Source organism: Harpia harpyja, chromosome 13, assembly GCF_026419915.1.
Source record: "Harpia harpyja isolate bHarHar1 chromosome 13, bHarHar1 primary haplotype, whole genome shotgun sequence".
Classification (NCBI taxonomy): domain Eukaryota; kingdom Metazoa; phylum Chordata; class Aves; order Accipitriformes; family Accipitridae; genus Harpia; species Harpia harpyja.
The window spans coordinates 6894997-6914362 of record NC_068952.1 but is presented as its reverse complement, the minus strand read 5'-3'; the positions used below and the strand labels follow the sequence as shown (position 1 = coordinate 6914362).

At 37.4% G+C, this 19366-nt stretch overlaps 1 protein-coding gene across 3 annotated transcripts in view; it reads left to right on the top strand.

Annotated features, from left to right (window-relative positions):
- Nucleotides 1-19366, top strand: part of CNIH3 (cornichon family AMPA receptor auxiliary protein 3) — a 55826-nt gene that overhangs the window by 18574 nt on the left and 17886 nt on the right. For all 3 annotated transcript variants that reach the window (XR_008237890.1, XR_008237889.1, XM_052805450.1), the window contains exons 2-3: nucleotides 8375-8443; nucleotides 11726-11773. Coding sequence is in view for 1 of the 3 variants with exons in the window: in XM_052805450.1 (XP_052661410.1) it covers nucleotides 8375-8443; nucleotides 11726-11773 (117 nt within the window). In the remaining 2 variants the exon portion in view is untranslated. The remainder of the gene's footprint in view (nucleotides 1-8374; nucleotides 8444-11725; nucleotides 11774-19366) is intronic.

The window sequence follows — 19366 nt, the reverse complement described above, 5'->3', positions numbered from 1 at the left end:
GAGATTCAGTGCCAGCATCGTTTAGGTCTGTTATTAATTCACATACAAGGGCTGTAATGCATAAGATTTGTGTGTGTATGTGTGGGTTTGTATGAATGTCAATTACCATGAGCTGGGATGGAGTTTCTGCTGAATTGAAGACAAATGGTTTTGGAGTCATGCCAATTTTGATGCAAGTTCCTGCAAAACAAAACTTTCTCATTTTACTAAGTAGCTGTTGTAATAAAGCAGTCTTGCCAATGATATACATGGCTTGTGTTATCTCTGAACAAATTTAAAAGTTAGGAGAAGGCTCCCAAATTTCACAGCAGGTTTGTGCTGTGTTCCAAATGGAACAGTGAAAAGGGAAATCATATGCCTCCTCCCTGTTTTAAAAATAAGCTTGGTCTATTTACCACTTGCATCTTCTGATGTGGTGTCTGCAGAAATTGGGGGCTGAAGCTGACAGCCCAGGAAGCTGAAGCTGACAGCCCAGGAAGTCCCCTCCAGTTCTCTTTCCTGAATTCTGTGTTGACAATTAAGTGACAATATAATGGTAACACTTAACTGGCATTACTGTTTCATTATAGGACAAACAAGAGATACTTTGATCTAGAAAGTAAGAGAAAATGTTTCAATCTCTATGAAGCAGTGTGTTTTCTTCAAAATAAATACAATGAAATATTGAACTATGTCATATAATCTGATTTGCCTAAACCCAAAATAAATTCCAAAGCAAAAATGTAGTGTTGGAACAAATTTTTGCTTTTTGTCTTAGATCTGGAAATTCTTTCAGAATCAGTTTATTGGAAATGTTGGAAATACTTGTTCTTCTGACTTAGAGAAAATACATTATTTTGAAAACTCTGATATATACACCTAATCATCATCTTACTAAGAATGAGGATCCGATTGCTTGTGCTATTTAACAAAACGCTAGTGTGCAGGATCACTGGTAGCTATTCTTTCTGGATGAAATAGGAGGCAAAAATAGCCCTAAAACATTTCCTTGAAAGTTTGTATGTTTTTTGACTTCCATGTCTTGGTCAAACTGTAGCTTAAGTTTTACTTTCTGCTGCCTTAAATCTTCCAGTACTGCAGTTCCAATATGTATTTCTTCATTTTCTTCTCTGAACTGTTTACATAGTACTGATAGTAATGATTACAGAGCAGCTATATGATACCCAGCCCCTGAGCAAGTAAATATTGGTGAATCTGTACTATAACACGTTTGGGATCCCTAGTAAATTGAAGTAGTTTGTTTTATGAGGAACTATTACTTTGTTGGAGATCTCTTTACACCCAGAAAGATAGTCATTGGGGGCATGAGTGAGAACAGCTTTGTAAACTTGTTACTGCACAGCTCCAGCATTTTAAAGTCAATATGCTTTAGTATCTAGCTCACTGAAATACTGAATTTGCTATAGTTACAGTTGTAACCTTAATGAACAATTTTGTACTCTCTCAGTGGGTCATAGGTTGAATTTGTGAACCTGAACATTAAGCAGCTCTGAGGCTTGCCAGAAACGTTCATGAGCTGTGTTAAGTACAGATGCAATACTGGGTACAGACCACAAGTCTTAAGAACGTGAGTGAGGAGCACCATAAATACTCATCTTACTAAGTAAGTACGAAATAAGAATATAGAAATTCCCTCTTTAAGAAGTGAAAAGCAGAGAGTTATACTGATCTGGATATTTTCTGAAGGGTTTGAAAGTTAACCCCAAGACTTAGAACAAAGATTGTTTTTCAGCTTCCTGTCAGCATATACGATGATGCTGTGCAGCGTTGGCCTCTGGTGTTTAGACTGTTTAATTTCTTCCGAATTAACTTGAGTGGTAACAGCCTCTTTTGTCTCCTGTTCTGAAGACAGAAAGTGACTTGTGAAGGGAATCTGGGAGCTACTCCTTTGCTGCATGTCTACCCAGCTCCAGGTGTTTTTAAATGTGAATCAGCTGATAACCCCTCTGTCTAAAGGCTTTGTGCATATTCTTAACTGAGAGCCTGCATCCTTTCCATGAAGTTAATTTTCTATTTAAGTAATAATTATAGAATGGTTATAAAGTGCATACACACACATTCTGGTTGTTTTCCCACCACTGTACCTTCTTGTATTTATTTGATGCCCTTTTTTGAGGGGCTGCATGTAGATGATAGAGTGCCGCAGTAGGCTGTGGGGTTTTTTTCAGTAGAAGTTAAGTTCTGTCTTTTCTGTCTTCAGAGGCTGTGAAAGTTGTGCTGTGCAGCTCAGTGGCAATCAAGATGTTGTAGGAAGACATCGATTTATTACAATACAATATGAAATGAGAGCTGAACACCTCATCCTCTGAGCAGCTAGCTCTTGGTTTCAAGGCCTTAAAAACCCCAGCCCATCAGATGTTTAGTAACATTTAGTAAAAACAAATAATGAACAATACACTCAAGCACTGGCAAGTAAAAAAAAAAAGATATTTCCTGTCATAGCACAACCTGCATTCCATCCTTTTCCTGTGCTAATGAACCAAAGTAGGCCAAATTGCTCTCCGGTGTACTCATGTATAGTTTAGGATTTGTTAGTATCACAAGCAGAATTTTTTCCCAGTAATTTGATTTCATTTTTTTTTCATAGCCTAATGTCAGCACTTTATGGTATTCTCAAAAGAAGATTGTCAGGTTGATTCAGACGTGGTTTCAGTCATCCGTTACGCTGTGAGTGCTGAATTTAACAAAAAATGGTCCTGGTGAGGGGGAGGAAGACCGTACTTAAAAAGCAGTTTAAATCACACATCTACATTACTTGACATGTCATGTATGGTCTCTGGACTATATCACAGACTGTAACATTAATAAAATTACTTTACAGTTAACACCTCTTATGATTTATAGGGTATTACTAGAATATTGAAAGTATTGTGACTAACAGCCACTTAAGCTGAAATGACCGTTCTCATTGGAGATTGCAGTGGAGGGGTCAACTCAGAGGAACCTTTACAGAGGGGGAAGGGTTTTGCTTGCTGTGTTTACCTTGCTTGGTAGCATGAACCAGATCAGTTCAACCAGAAGAGAAAGAGGGAAGAGGAACAACCATCTTGAACAAATGTTCACCAACCACACAGCTAAATTTCTTGTTCAGATTCATTTCGTATCATGATAAGAATTGGGTAGCAAAACCTGTGCTCTCAGTCTGTCACTTTGTCAACGTCACCATTCTCTGCATCTCTCTATGGGCTCCCCTTACTCCGTCGTGTCAAGGCAGTGACTTATCTTCCATTTCAGGTCGTTTTGCATTCTTATGTGACTGACACTCACACATTTTGTCATTTGCTGCTTTTGCTCAACAAAATCCAGAGTAACTTGCTCATCTTGCATCAACATGATTCAAACATGATAAATGTTCAACACTATTTCCCAAACACAGTAAATATGTCTATACAGCAGTTGATGGGCAGGCATGAAGTTTTGGAGCACAACATGCTCCTAAACCTGTCCACCTTCTGTCCATGTGCTGACTTGCAGACAGCCTATGAACTGCTGGTATGGGTGCTGTGAAAGCTGTGTGAGAGAGTGGAGGGGTAGACAAATGGTTTAAATGAACCATTAAAGACAGTTTCTTCAAGATGGGATTGTGGTGCATTGACAGAGTGGTGTCAAGGAAACATATGTTAAGTGTTACTGTTCTGTTCTGTGGTTAGTGTGGTTGTCATCAAGTTCTGTTTTATCTTAACTTTTCTGAGATGCCAATAAGCAATAATATCCAACTTCTTTGCTGTCACTGAATTCACACCCACACCAACTCCACTGCCACCCTAAAACATCACATTCTCAATTAAAGTACATTTCTGTAAGAGCTCAGTGATTTAAAAAAAAAAAAGTATCTTCCCTAAAAATGAGAGATCATAATTCATTCCTACCATTAATAGGTGAAATTTTCAGTTTGATGGGTGTATAAGCATAGGAAGAAAACAAAATTCAGGTTCAATCTTATGTGAACACTTCATTATTCAAAGCTGTTATTGTCTGGATAGATGAGCACAGAGACTGTGGGTAATGAAAACAAATTTTATAAATATCATTGCAGTTGTAGCTGTACTGAAACATATGTTGTCATCACAATCTCATCTGTTCAGTATGTGTTTAAACTGGGGCAAACTCCTTGCTGACTTACACTTGGAGTTTTGAGATTTGTAGATGGTGTGAATCACCAGAGAACGCAACCAGTATTTTCATAAACCTTTCGTTCTGTCAGGTGGATAACAGCCACAAGTACACTTCTATCAACAGAAAAAAAGCACGGCTAGGGCAGTGGCAGAGCAAAATTCCTGCAATGTTTCACAATGTGGAATCACAGGGAAAATTCCCCAAGTCAGAAGGTAGTTCAATATCCATTGCCCATTCAATCCCTGGCCCCATTGTGCAGTAATGATAAAAATTATTGCTAAAAATGACGCTTTTTTTTCTGATAGAGCTTTGCAAATAGATAGCTTGATTTTTTTCTTGGCATTCCTAAGTAAATATCAAATGGTCCTTATTCTCTTTCTATGAAGCTGTGTACAATGTTAATATTTACTAAAAGAAATAAACTTCTCCTCTGTGTAAGATCAGTCCCTGGCACATGTTTCCAAAATGCTATCCACTTAGCTACCTGTTTAGCTTTGTGACTAGAGGCTAGTCATTTTTCTTTGCAACTGTCTGCTTATTGTGTGGCCTTTGGAGAGATGGGGTCGCTGATGTCCACGCAAATGTATGTTTTGTAGTCTTAATTGCCACCCTGGATCAAATTGGATTGGACAACTGAAAGATATTGAACAGTTTATAAAATACATTCATTTACAAAGGTGTAATAATGGCAGTTCATGTGGTGAGGTGCCCTGACTGGGATCTATTACATTGTTTCCCTCTAAATGATCTACTCTGTCAAGTTGCTGATAAGTGTGGTAATTTCTGAGGTGAAACAGACCTTGAGAATACCTGGATGCTGTCGCAGAGCATTCAGCAACTCTGGTCCGCTGATGTATGGGAAGCAAGTAGCTGTACTACATCCAGCTGAAATGTAAATGGGCAGAAGATTGTTTCTGTAGAGTATGCCCAGAACGCTGCATCTCCTGTGAAAGCATTGTGAAATACTTAATGGAAACAAGTAGCGAGTTATTTGGTTTTTGTAGGGAAGAATGGCAACTTCGGCCACACAATGCCCTAGGGCATTAAACTGCTACAGAAGGCTAGTTATAATTCAAAGAGGAAGATGTTTACTAATTAATTATGTAAACCATGCTGCAGCACAACCCAGCTTTATTTTCAGGAATACAATATAATTTGTTGCACAGTTACGTAGTGTATTGTAAGCAACTGCCAATCTCAAGAAGCTACAGCTTTGTTTCCATCATTTCTCAATTGCGGTTTTGGAATTAGAACACACAACATTGTGAGATTTTTAAAAAAAAAAAAAAGAAAAGAAAAAAACCCAAACCACAAAAACCCATCCCCCCAAAAAACTTTGGGAGTTTCTTTATATTCCTTCTAATTGTGAGCCTGCCTAATGTTATGCCTTCAAGTTTTTCACTGTGACTGAGAAATAGGAATGTGCTTTTTCATAAATTAAAATAGGTATCTTAATGTCATCACTAGATTTCTATTCCTGGAGATTTAACAAAATATAAACTATTATGGAACTTTTATGAAATAAAATACTAAGAATTGAGGAGGCTTCATTTGTCAGCCTCCTTCCAGAGAGACACTGAAACTTTTAATGAAGAAACTTTCTTTCAATCCTGTATGCTTGATACCAGACCTCAGTCTGTTTCTTGCAGGTGTAGCAGGAATGTCTCTAACATTTTCATAATTAGCAGGCATCCCAAAAGGTTTATCTGTGAAACTATTGTATTTACACTTACTGGTTCCATGAAAACGATGTGCTTAATACTGTCAGATTTGTTTCAATGCACTTGGATATAATGCAAGAATAACAGAAAATAAATTGCATGCCAGCAAATAAAGAGTAGGTTTTTGACTGCAGAGTTGGGAATGCTGGTTAAAAAAAACACGAGAAAGCAAAAAATGAGGAAACTGAAATGTGTAGTATATTTGAGGCTAATCTCTTTTCCAAACTATCATTTAGGATTTCCCCAAGACTTAGCTGCATTAGTTAAGGCTAGCTCAACAGAGCCCTGCCTTAATGGCTCTGTCTTTCAGAGTGACCTAGTTCTTCTTCATCTAAACACACTTCAGGGTTGTCATCCTATCTCTGTGTTCAGTGAATCTTTAGAGGCTTTTCTGGACTTCTTGAACGGGGTCCATCTTATCATTCCAGTATTCGGGTTCCCCATGTTGTTGTCTCGGACCAGTCTTTCCTCACATCATGAGCTGGATCTTGTACTGCCTGTCATTTCGTGATTATCTCAAATTCCTTGTTGCTGTTACTGACTACCAACAGGAAGAGCACAGAGCACAGCACATTCACTCTTCCCCTGCCCCCACCCCCCCCACCCCCAAGGAAATTTCAGCTCATCTCTACATTTACAACAGAAAAAAAGCTGTTACCACTGTACATTATTGAAAACAGTTGTCACTCAAAGCTCATAACTGTTTTCTATCTTAAAGCTACATCTGTAAGTACCAGTGCAGTGAGACAAAGAGAATTTAAGGGAGATGCTCAGGATCCCAAAGTAAATCAGTGGCACAGCTATGAACAGAGGCAGCTCTGTTACCTGTTACAGGGCCATCCTTCCCCCTTTTTGTCAGTGCTGTCAGTGCCAATGTTGATACCCAATTACAAACAGAAGTGTGTGCGTCTGACTTGCGTGGTTGTTACCCTCTTAACAGTTGGCCCAGCTTGGGAATATGAAGACCTGTTCAAGAAGTGTTAAATACAGAGGTGTCATGAACCTTATTCTTCACAACTGTACTCTGACCCTCTCACAGTTTCTGAGATTTGCTCTTTTACCTTAGTCTAAACATCTGTTGCAGATCTAATTCCTAACTTGTAGAGATACTGCATCCATGGGGAGAAATGCTTCACTTGTAATCATGTTTTATAGTTCCCTTTGTGGTTTATTCTGGCACTTTGACTTGTCATAGTTGAATAAATTGAATTCTGTAGAGTACTCTTGTAAAATGCCACACTTTTGATTTTAAATGTGCTTCAGTGTGATGAATGCAGCATTAGAGTGGGATGCAGAGTAGGGCTTAGATTTGTGGATTGTAGCTCTAGGTTTTATTCTCAAGCCTCTCACCAGATTATTATATAAATCATGGATAGGCTATTTTCAGGATTTCTGCTCCTGCATTCCATATCTGTAAAATGAATCTGTTTTACCTATATAGCCGGTCTGTGTTGACACCCAGTTGGTTATTTTTTGAACAGCTAGGCAGCAGGCATGCTGTAACATGTCATAGAATGGTTGTTGTGCTCATATACTAATTACCTGACTGCTACCGTGTACTTCCATCATCTTTTTATTGAGAACAAGTACTTTCCTGGCTTGTAAATTGTCTAAAAAGGAACCGTTGTTTTAACATCTATTTACGTGGTGCCTGTCATAGTGAGCTTTCATTACTTGGGTGAAGCAAGCAGAAGAAAAGGTATTACTAGAATACAAACATAAAATAAAATTAGGAACGTGCTTTGAGATGTTTGAATGAAATACTCTGAGGGTTATTACAGCTGTTTTCTTTCCAAGAAAACATTATCAAACATTATTTTTATGGGCACTTTTATCTGCTGTACTTTAAAAGCAGGCACTAATTACCAGCGTGTCTCAATCCATCAGTTCATGGAGGAAACTAAAGGAGATGAGCAAAAGACATTTCTCCATTAATGAGGTCTGAAGTAAGGTTCTAAAACCTGCCAGAATTTAGGAAGGGTATGTTTTGCTCTAGAGCGGTTTACCTTTTGAGGAGTTTGCTTGATAATGAATAGCGGCTTAATAATAATAAAGCTGATACTAATTCAGAATTAATATCTGAAGTAGGCTTAACAACTAATGAAAAGGGGCTGTTGTGTATGTATTGAACCTAGAATAGCATATCTGATGCATGTCTGTGTTTTAGGCAGCTAATGACTTTTTCCATCAAGTCTGGAGATGTATTTGTTTGTGAAGTAGTTTTATGTCATTTGGAAGTTTGAGAAAAGAATTCTAGCTGATATAAGGGAAGAAATCTGGAAAGCAACAATGCTGAAAAGGCTATAGATATGATTTTACAGAGATGACAGATTAATGGATTTCAGGTGTCATATGTAGGAGTATCCCATGTTTTGTTTTAACTAGTTAGTTCTGAAAGGAGTGTGTCGGGGAAGCTAGTTTTCCATATTTTCTCTGGAAGGGGAGGAAGAGAGGCAATGCATCTAACTAGTCCCTAAAGGAAAAATAAGTGTTTGAATGAGCATTCATTACAATATTTGAAAAAAATTGTTTTTCAGATAATCGCCTTTGATGAACTTCGGACAGACTTCAAAAGCCCAATAGATCAGTGCAACCCAGTCCACGCAGTGAGTACAACCAGTGGCTTGCCAAGCAACAGCTACTAAAGAAAGGGAGATGCACTAAACTGTCAGTGAAAGTATGAGTATAGAAATGAATGTAGAATCTGTTGTGAAGTCAACTGTAGTTTGGAAAATTATTTATTGGGCCAGTCTTAGGAAGCCAGATGATGACTCTTTATGCTAATAGCTTTCCTTTTTGCTGAAGGAGGCAGGAAAATAATTTAGAAGTTCAAAAACTGAAGGATATATAATGTGATGCTAATGCTTTCTTTTTATCTTTTCATTCCGTGGCACAAATTTTCCTTTTTGAAATAATTTGCTTTATCTGCGTTCAAGCATGGGATGACCACCTTCTCCCATACTGTATGTATCAGTGAGTCAAAAACTTGAAGGGATTTGCTAAGAGGTGCATTCCTAGACCTCTGTCCCATGGCAGGGCTCTAAATTCTCCTGTGCTTTAAGAGTAAATAACACGTTCTGCTGCATCTGCTATGGAAAAGGTTAAATATCACCCTGGGACTGTAAACTCAGTTTTACCTAATGAACCAAAATGCAACCCAGATTTAAGCATATGAAAATTCCTCTGTTAATTAAAGCTGTAATCTAGGGTGATTTAGCTGACTACAGTTAAACGTGCATGAGATTTGTACCACCAGAACTGAGAGCAGAACTTGGCTCCCGTCATCGCACTGGGAATTACAATGATTATGACAGGTGCTGAATTTGATCTCTACAGAGTATCAAGTTACTGAATTGCCTACAAATGATAACCAGATTCAGTAGCTAGTACTTTGCCATTTAACCTTGTTTCATAACTCAGCAGAGGATTTGTGGTACTGCTTAGACCACTGGTGATTTTAAGTGTAATCTTTACATGAATCTTCAAACAAGAAATCTTGTTTACTGTTCACTAACACATAAGCAAAGAATAAGAACAGAAGAAAGAAATTATATGAAGAAATCCCATAGAGGACTTCAATGGAAGTAATCTGGTTTTGAATTTACTGAAAATAATCTGATTTTGAATTCACTTCATCTGTTTTTACTTCCCATCATGAGAACTGCACACAAGAAATGTGTATGTATAGCAAATTGCAGTAATTTGTTCTCCTCCTAAAACTTGTAAGATGCTCCATGGAGATAATTTCCTCTTATTTTAAAACAGTAATGGAATTGGTCTCTAGGATAGAAGTTGTTAATAAATCCATGTTTCAATCATATTAGTGATGTAATCAAAAAGTTAATCATAGAGTTTCCAGTACAACACAGAAAAGTATTCTGTGATCAGTTGACATATTTGACTCTCTTCTATGAAACTTTCTATGATAACTCAAGCAATAATCTCAGATTGCTTTCTTCTGCACTATATACATGTTTATGCCTTTTATAGTGACATAAAAGAAAGATTTTTAGCAAGTATTTCTTACGTCTTTGGTCCAGCGTATTTTCCTTTTTCCCTATGCATAGTTGCTCATGCCCATATTCCATTTATTTGGTGGGGTAGTTTTCTTTATTGCACCATAAGAATGTCTGATGTTTACTCATGTGTCTTCCACAACATTTTCATGACAGAGGGTAGAGCCTTTTTGACAAGAGGAGGCTGAATTAAGGAGAAATCAGAGGCAAAACCAATGGCAGTACTGAGAATTATTTGTCTGGTGCCTATCAAGCTGCCACTGTCTCATTGTCTTTTCAAAATGATACTTTTTTTAAAAATGGCTTACACTTGGGGACAGGAAAGGAAAAGAGACATTTCTTTGGAGAATAAAAATAAACCTCAAACTTGGAGCAAATTTAAAATGTTTGAAAAGCAAAAAGTCTAGGGAGAGTTGGCTTCTCACATTGGTATATTACATTACCTGTTTAAAAAAGGTCATTGTTCAGAATATTTTTTCCCATGTCTAAATGAAAATTTTACCAGGTAGTCTTCTGAAGACAACAAATCCACTGTGCCTTCTGCAGTGTAGTCAACAGTAGGATCTTTCACAGTAATTCTAGTGATGGGGTTACGCAGAGTGAAATCTGATTTTACTAGTGAATTTCTCATTATGAGCCATTTAAAAGAAAACCCGTCTTTGACTTGTCTTTCTGTGAATTGAGCTTAGAGCATCTTTTGAGTTACAGTGCTTAATTACAGTGACTTTCAGTATTTATGAATGCATCTGTTGTTTAAAGTGGCATTTCTAGGACATTTCAGATATTCTTCACTAATGGGTTAAATTCTAATATCACATGTTGCTCAGGCACCCTCTTAGTGATAGAGGAAGGGCTGCCATACTAACTCTGTAGTTGCTTTTCCCATTCAGAATTATCTTGAAACCAGAGGCTGGGTACCTGAAAATGCAAGACCAAGTCTCTGTGGTATAGATTGGCCCCATTGGGTAGAGCCACAAATGCTGACTTAAAAGAAGTTGCAGCCTCTGGCTCAAGGCTAACAGAGACTTGAATCCGCAGTTTATATTGTTACACCCAGTAACAGATGAAAAAATAACTTACTGGGACTTAATGGGTGTCCTGGTTTCAGCTGGGATAAAGTTAATTTTCTTCCTAGTAGCTGGTATAGTGTTATGTCTTGGATTCAGTATGAGAAGAATGTTGATAACACGCTGATGTTTTCAGTTGTTGCTAAGTAGTGTTTAGACTAAGTCAAGGATTTTTCAGCTTCTCATGCCCAGCCATCAAGAAGGCTGGAGGGGCACAAGAAGTAGGGAGGGGACGCAGCCAGGAGAGCTGACCCAAACTGGCCAAAGGGGTATTCCATACCATGTGACGTCATGCCCAGTATGTAAACTGGGGGGAGTTGGCCTGGCAGGGGGGATCACTGCTCAGGAACTAACTGGACATCAGTTGGCAGGTGGTGAGCAATTGCATTATGCATCACTTGTTTTGTATGTTCCAATCCTTTTATTATTATTGCCATTTTATTATTGTTATTATTAGTATTATCATTATTATTCTCTTCCTTTCTGTTCTATTAAAATGTCTTTATCTCAACCCATGAGTTTTACGTTTTTTCCTCCTAATTCTCTCCCCCATCCCACTGGGTGGGGGACAATGAGTGAGCGGCTGCAGGGTGCTTAGTTGCTGGCTGGGGTTAAACCATGACAATGGGTAAATGATTTGGCTTGCAAGCAGTAGGTAAGAATTGAATACTGTCATTTCAGATTAATAATGTGTTGCTTCCCTACAGCCGTTAATTATGCTCTTGACCCATTGTAATTGTAATATATTGTCTTTAATTTATAACATCAGGTAATCTCCTACCTTTTTCCCACTTTTTCTTGACAGAGAGAGCGGCTGAGAAATATTGAGCGTATTTGCTTCCTCCTGCGAAAGGTAAGCATAAACTAGCCTAGAATTTGTGAAGCTTATGAGAATTAAAGCCATCCGGTGGTGATGTGCATTCATTTTCTCTTCGAATGATCCTCACACTCCATTGATGAAAGGCTGGATTCTGCTGCAGAAGTGGAAGTTATGATGACCTTGTAAGGACAAAGTAAGACAAATTACAAAAGGTTAACGTAATAGAGGATTTCTGGATAAGAAGTGACACTTCAGAACATCAGCCCATTCATTTTGGAACATGCTTTTCAAAGGTGGTGAATCATTTTGGAGTCGCAGCTTGAGGTGCTTTTATAGTCCTATCAACTGATGATATTGTAGTACAGGCTTTAGAAATACCCTTTTTTCAAACAGTGGCTTACTATTTGATAAACTAAACATTTTATTGGCTACATATTTAATGTTTAAGTTCTTTAATTGGCTGAATAGAAAAGTTAATACAGTATTTATTTTAACTTGACACAAGAGAGATGCTGAGTGCCTCAGTTTCTCAGGGATTTGAAGGAGCTGATAAATTGTAGGATTGATACATTCATGGGTTAGTCATCTGTAGCTTGAAAGAGAGTTCATAAACACTCATTGTTCTCCTTACTCTGTCCTATTGAAGTCAAAATAATCATAGTTCCAAACTATTTTATTCTATATATTCAAGTTTCTATAAATTGCCATCATCAGAGTAGTAATGAAGCCACCTAAATTATTCTCATTTTTGCTTAAAAAGGTTATCACTGAAGTGTGGACTGCTGACTGCATCCTAATCAAGCTAAAAACTAAATTCAGATATGTTTTTAGGAAACTGATGGCCTCATCCTTAGAGGTTTTGGGAAACCAGTGCTAGGGATTATTGGTTTGGGGTGATCCAAAGGTGTAACTGTGACTCCGTGCAGAATCTATGATGATCAGTCAGAACCTGAGTCGTATCTGTTTGGCACCGTTATGAGCATGTGACTGTTAGGAGCCACATTTAAGTACTTTCTTAGTCTGTTTATGACACTAGGGGTATGAAAATAAGAGAAAATACCTATCACCAATAGCTTTCCATTTTATCAAATAGGCAGCCAGCCAATTTCAAGTTGTGTCCCAGTTTCTTTGACATAAAGCAACTGGTGAGTGGTAATGTATTAATATATGTGAGCCCCATGGGAATGCCTTGCCTGCATCAGTGTTTAATTTTTATTGAGCCTCAGCCTCACTGTGAAGAGCAAAATGGAGCATTTTGGCTAATTACAGACTCTGTATTCATAAGGGATTGGCTTGCTTCTGGTTCACTTAAACAGTTTGTTAATTCAGCCCCTTCTTTAAAGATCTTTGGGGACACATTTGTTTTAATTGAGAGATTATATGCAAGAAGAGGAAGATAGAATAACTACAGAGATTTGTAGTCTTCAAATCTGACAGTCACTAAAAATAGCTTTAGTTTATGTAGTATAAAGGATTCGCTGTTGGGGAAAATTCTGGAAAAACAGTAAAGAATTGAGTGCCAGCTATATAGGTACAGGAAAATAGTAGTTAGGATGCTTTCAGCAAGCACTAACTATATCCTTCATTATAACATTTTGTGGCTTTAGGTCTGCTTCTCTTTCTATGAAACAACAGCTTATCTGTTTTCCTATGTCTTGAAGTCAGTTCTTTTAAAGAGATTTGAAAACAGAGTTATCTTGCAATTTATGACATTAGAACTTAATGCTTTAAGATCTGCTGTAAATCTGTTTTCTAAAGAGGTTATAGGTGGGCTATTGTCCTGGTTTTGGCTGGGATAAAGTTAATTTTCTTTCTAGTAGCTGGTATAGTGTTATGTTTTGGGTTCAGTACAAGAAGAATGTTGATAACACACTGATGTTTTCAGTTATTGCTAAGTAGTGCGTAGACTAAGTCAAGGATTTTTCAGCTTCTCATGCCCAGCCATCAAGAAGGCTGGAGGGGCAACAAGAAGCTGGGAGGGGACACAGCCAGGAGAGCTGACCCAAACTGGCCAAAGGGGTATTCCATACCATGTGATGTCATGCCCAGTATGTAAACTGGGGGGAGTTGGCCTGGGAGGGATCGCTGCTCAGGGCCTAACTGGGCATTGGTCAGTGAGTGGTGAGCAATTGCATTGTGCATCACTTGTTTTGTATATTCCAATCTTTTTATTATTGTTATTGTCATTTTATTACTGTTATTATTATCATTATTAGTTTCTTATTCTTCTTTCTGTTCTGTTAAACTGTTCTTTTCTCAACCCACAAGTTTTACCTTTTTCCTCCTGATTCTCTCCCCCATCCCCCTGGGTGGGGGGGAATGAGTGAGCAGCTGCGTGGTACTTAGTTGCTGGCCACGGTTAAACCTCGACAGCTATAAAAATGTGTTCGGTTTCATTATATCCTAGCTTTAGAAGGGGTTCTTGGGAATTATTAAATGGGCATACAATATGTCATATAAATCTGATCCCAGTGGGCAAAGTGTTTCTTAAGGATGGATTTTCGGTTTTGTTCTCCAAGTATTTTGGAGATATTATTAACAAACTATGACCAGGTATGCAATATGTCACCAGATATTATATAACTTATTTACATTTTCCAAAATAGAACGGAGGATGTAGTTGTTCTGCAGCCAGGCATCTTCTGATATTTGGTTTGGGGAAAATGTTACTATATAATTAAAACAAACAGGGATCATGTGAAGCAGATATATATGGTGCTGGCATCTGTACATGCATGTACACATGAGTCCATGTTTTTATGGTGCTATAGAATTACATTAGCCTACATTTTCTGGTTACTGGAGAATGATTGGTTATGTATAAAGAAGCTCTGAACTTTGTATAGCCATGGTCAAATCTCTTCTGAAGTAAATGAGAGGAAGGACTTATTTTCTGAAGCCACACAAAGTGAGGTTCTCTCAGGATACGGGTATCTCATTTCATTCAGTGGTGTGTTTTGGGGGCTTTGTAGCATATATATGGGTTCATGTGTGTGCTCATTAAACTGTTGAATGTCCATTGTGTGGACATTGGTGCGTCATACAAGTGTTACGTGATTCATGTAGAACATACACTAGTTTTGGCAAATGCTGTGGAGTCTGTGCTCTCTTTTTTGCTAAATTGCCTTTGTTTCTGTAAGGATATGATTGTGACACACTACAGTGCTGTACAGAGGAACACAAACTAGTTGTGAATGAGCTGTCTTGAGCTAGTGGAAGCAGTACAGTATACAGCAGTACAGGCTTCTTGGGCTCATTAGCCCAGCTGAGGAGTGGGATAGGTGAGGTGTGCCATATAGGTCTACCATGGGTTTTGTGAATTAAATATTTTGGTGGGTTTATTAAAATGTATTCAGTTAATGGTGACAGCAATATTATATAATTGTAATTGCAGTTGTATTTCAAGAAATCTATCTATCTGATTGATTCCTGTTGGATATACTTATTTTAGCACTAAGGGCAATTAGGAAGTTCCTAGATTGAAACACGGTCTATTTCATTAATCAACCACTGTAATATTATTACTTTAACTTTGGGGAAATGTAAATTAAGTTGTGATTAGGTTATGCATTGTAATTTTTGAATTAATCTGATAAATCCTTACTAAGGAGGAGAGTTGATTGAATTTGCTTCTGGCTCAGCGAATGTATTTCAGACTTCAGTTTGCTCATGCCAAACGCTGCTGAACAATGTAAGTGACCTTTCTCAAATTATCAGCAAATATTTGTTTTTAAAGCCCATTATGCTAAAGTAAAAGTGATTTATGAACAGCAAAACTGGAACTGGAACTTACCTGGGAGGGAATTGAGGTAGATAAAAGACAGGCTTTTACTTATTTTCCTACTGTAGTGGAGCATTTTAGTTAAGTTAGGCATAAAATTCGTAAAACTGCAAGTGTAAGAAAATATTGTACCAGAGCTCAATCCTTTTTCTTGATTTTATTTGGTTGGGTTTTGGGGTTTGTTTTGGGGTTGTTTTTTTTTTGCAAGTCCTGAAGGGATGATTGGAAGAGAGCAACTTCAGCAAGAAATCTAACCACAGGCAAGGTGACATTAATCTCAAAGATGTTCCAGATGAACTTGAACTGTCTTGAAAAATACAAATAGGCAGACAAAAAACCCTGCAGGGACAACTTTTGAATAAGCAAACTTAGCCAGTTCAGCACTCCAGTACTAGCAGTAGCAACAGCAACAGTAGATTGTAAATCAGGAGCTGGAGTGTTTAAAAAAAAAAAACAAACCCAAACCAATTCACCTAATCTTTTTCTGAAGCAAGTTTTAATGTTTTACTTAAGAGGTTGGGGGTTGCCAGTGCTTGGTCTGTTCTAGTACTTTGTCACTGGTTTCCAGTGGAGCTGGATCTGTGGTAGTTGTGGGGGAAATTTATTCTGTACTCAATAGTTCTGGTGTTTACCAGATTCAATTCTGTTTTTTATTACTCTGCAAAAATAAAATAAATCAATATTCTAAATTTATATTCCATAGTATATACCCTAATACACATCACAGTTAGGTTTTACTGTATTTACAGGTTTTGGTAAATAACCAAAACCAATGTTACCTCAAATAGCAATTTTAGAAGACATTCCATTCAGACTGAGATACTGTAAATAAAATGTAAAACCTAGTGAACATAATATATAATTCCAGACACCTGAGTGTCTGCATACAATTTTGTTTTGGTATGTTTCCATATTTAAATATTCTGTAAAAAAAAAAGTCAAAATTACTTACATGTATGAAAGTAGCAGTAATTCAGAGGCATGAGTAATCAGAAGCTTGAAGGGTTGTGGGTTAACACCACAGGTTCAGCTGTACGGAGCATTCCAGGGAAGAAGATAAGGCTTGATCCTGTGTCTGTGTCATGCCTGTTTGTCAGTGTTGAATGCACATACTCAGAACTTGAAAAAAACCACGATGTGTTCAGTGAAACATTACTGAGCTGACTGGATCAGCTAACAGGGAACAAGTTAGCTTTTTAGCTTTTTCTTAGTAGCAGATGCAGTATTTTCTGAGTATGGAGTTCTTCTCCTTTACATGTAGATAAATGTTATGGGAAGTCAGCACTTTTACAAAGTAGCACCATCTTTCCTCGTTTATCCTTAATTAGCTGACATTTTCTTTCCTGCATATTTTGGACTATAATACATGCTAGAGTAATTGCCATATGAAATAATTTTTGTACTTGGAGCTTGTTAGGTTCCAGACCTTCACCTACCAGTAACTCCTACCAATCTCCGCATGCAGCAGCTACAGTGGACATACCCCTTTGGAGAGTGTCAGGTGTCACAGTAGCTGATTTCAATTGACTAATCATATTTTTGTCTTCTTGATAAATTTGCTGGTTATTACAATGATCACTCCTTCCATTGTTCTGCCTCATAGTCACTGGCAAGCCTGAGATAATGTGATGGATTTTCAGTGTGTGTTTCTGGATATGTCAGTTGATTGCTTCATCATGGATTTAGGGATTTATAGATGTGCGACATTCTTTTAGCCAGTCTGCAGGCTGATAGTCATTAGCAGAGTACTTCTGTAAGCCTATAGCGTGGTTCATTAAGATGCTTAATGTAAGGTTATATAAGCAAGTTTGGCAAACGTGATGTATAATCACAAGAAATTTTTAAAAAAGTGATGTGTATCCATCCATATGTAAGAAGGAATCATACTTTCTTCCTGGAGTTGAAAATTCTCATGGGGAGAAACTACAGCAATAAGACAATTAGTTTGTTGCAGAACTGGGAATAACAGCAATAGTTTTACCTTTTGTAGTGCTATAAATTTTTTACAACCTCAGTAAAGATGCTTTAATTCCTCATTTAGTTACACTTGACAGAAAAATAAAATGTTGCAGCATAGTCACACTAGAGAGATAAGTCTGCAGGGTAAATACATACCAGGTTTGTGGTATGCATTATATTCAGCACCTCCTAACCAGTAGTCAGCATTTTATCTTTGAAGTTTAGGTACTTGTGTTATCTGAGAGGAAAACAGAATTTTTTAGGCTAGTCATAAGGTGGTTTTGGACTGTGGAAATAGCAGTGATATTCTGTCTCGCAGGACAAAGAGGATGAGGTTTCCAGAGTTCTGATAAACTGCTGCTGTAACAAAGATCACAAAGAGAACAAAAAATGGCACCATGTGACATTTTTCCTGTTAACAGTGATTGTTACAACAATGGAGCACATGAACTTTGTCCACTCTTGTTAGAGACCAAAGAGTTCATCATTGTTACTGGTTTCTCAGTACATGTTATATTTCTTGATGTATCTAATGCTCTCTCTTTTCATACCTCATCAATATGATGAAACTGCTGAGTTTTGACAATCATCTGGGCAGCAGGAAAACTGTCAGGAGACCCTTCCCACTGAGTGACTTGGAGCATAAACCCTAATCAGGAGACAATGTGATAACTTCTGAAGAATTAATATAGAATATGTGTATAGAAAACATACTGCAGGTACCCAGTTAGTTATTCAATGTCTCCCTGTGACTCGGTGCAATACAGAAGCTTGTACCCAAGCAGGCATTGCTGTGTATAAAATGATTTAAGTAAATACTATGTATTTTTAAGTAAATACTATGTATTTTAAAAATTATTTTTATAATCTCAAATGCTTTTTTTTTTTTTTTAATCTTTGCACTGCAGTTTAGTTTAGTGGTTCAAAACAGAGTTGGTTTATATCAAAAAACTTTCTGAACGTCCCTGGATTTAAGAAGGGTTTGACTTCAAGTTTGACATTCATGCTTATCATTCATCTCTAAGATCGAACAACAACAAAAGCAGCTGTGATCACTGTCTGTGGGCACTCTCAGTCTTTCCTTGACATTGACAGCTTGGAGCAATCTCTGTTTATTGCTCTGAGATGAGAAATGTATTGATATTCAAGCATAAACCCACGTGGAATAGGCCTGGACTTAGATTTGGATTTGAAGTACTTATAATTTAGACACCATTTAGATAAAAACTGTGTAGTGTATTGTTGGTGGTTATGACCAGATATGTCTCAATTTGTGTAGAAATCTCCTGGTGAAACTCAGGAGAAATCACAAAGGTCAAACTCTGAATAGAATGAGGGGAAGAAATACAAGTTTTTGATTAGGCAATTCAACACATGCCTTCATAGCACTTCACTTGAGGTAGTAATGCTTTACTCCTTGGAAAATCATCATCTTCTTCCCTTTGGGTTTAGCCATTACTGGGAGAGGACTGTGTCATGAAGGAAGGTGGCTGGTACATACTTCCAAGAAGTCAGGGTGCCTTTTGATTGGATTGTATTGGATAGTTTTATCAAGATCTGAACTTTCTATTAACTGGCCTGATAAACAATATGAATATGAAACAGTTGTTCAGTAATCCTTTTTTTAGAGGTTTAAACATATGATCTGTTATTGGGACTACGGTGATATTCTGAATTAACATCGTATGAAAACTCTTTACGTTTTAAAGTTGCCTTCAGTAATTTCAAAAGGGTGGTTTCAGGCTGTTCTATTTGTCTTCTTTCTGGAAGAAAATATAATACAGGAGCAAATCTTCTTTTGTTGTCTTTAGGTGGATATTCTGCTGTCTTACGTTTGTCTTGCTCTTTGAATTTTGCAATTTTTTTAAATTTCTGTAGTTGGATAC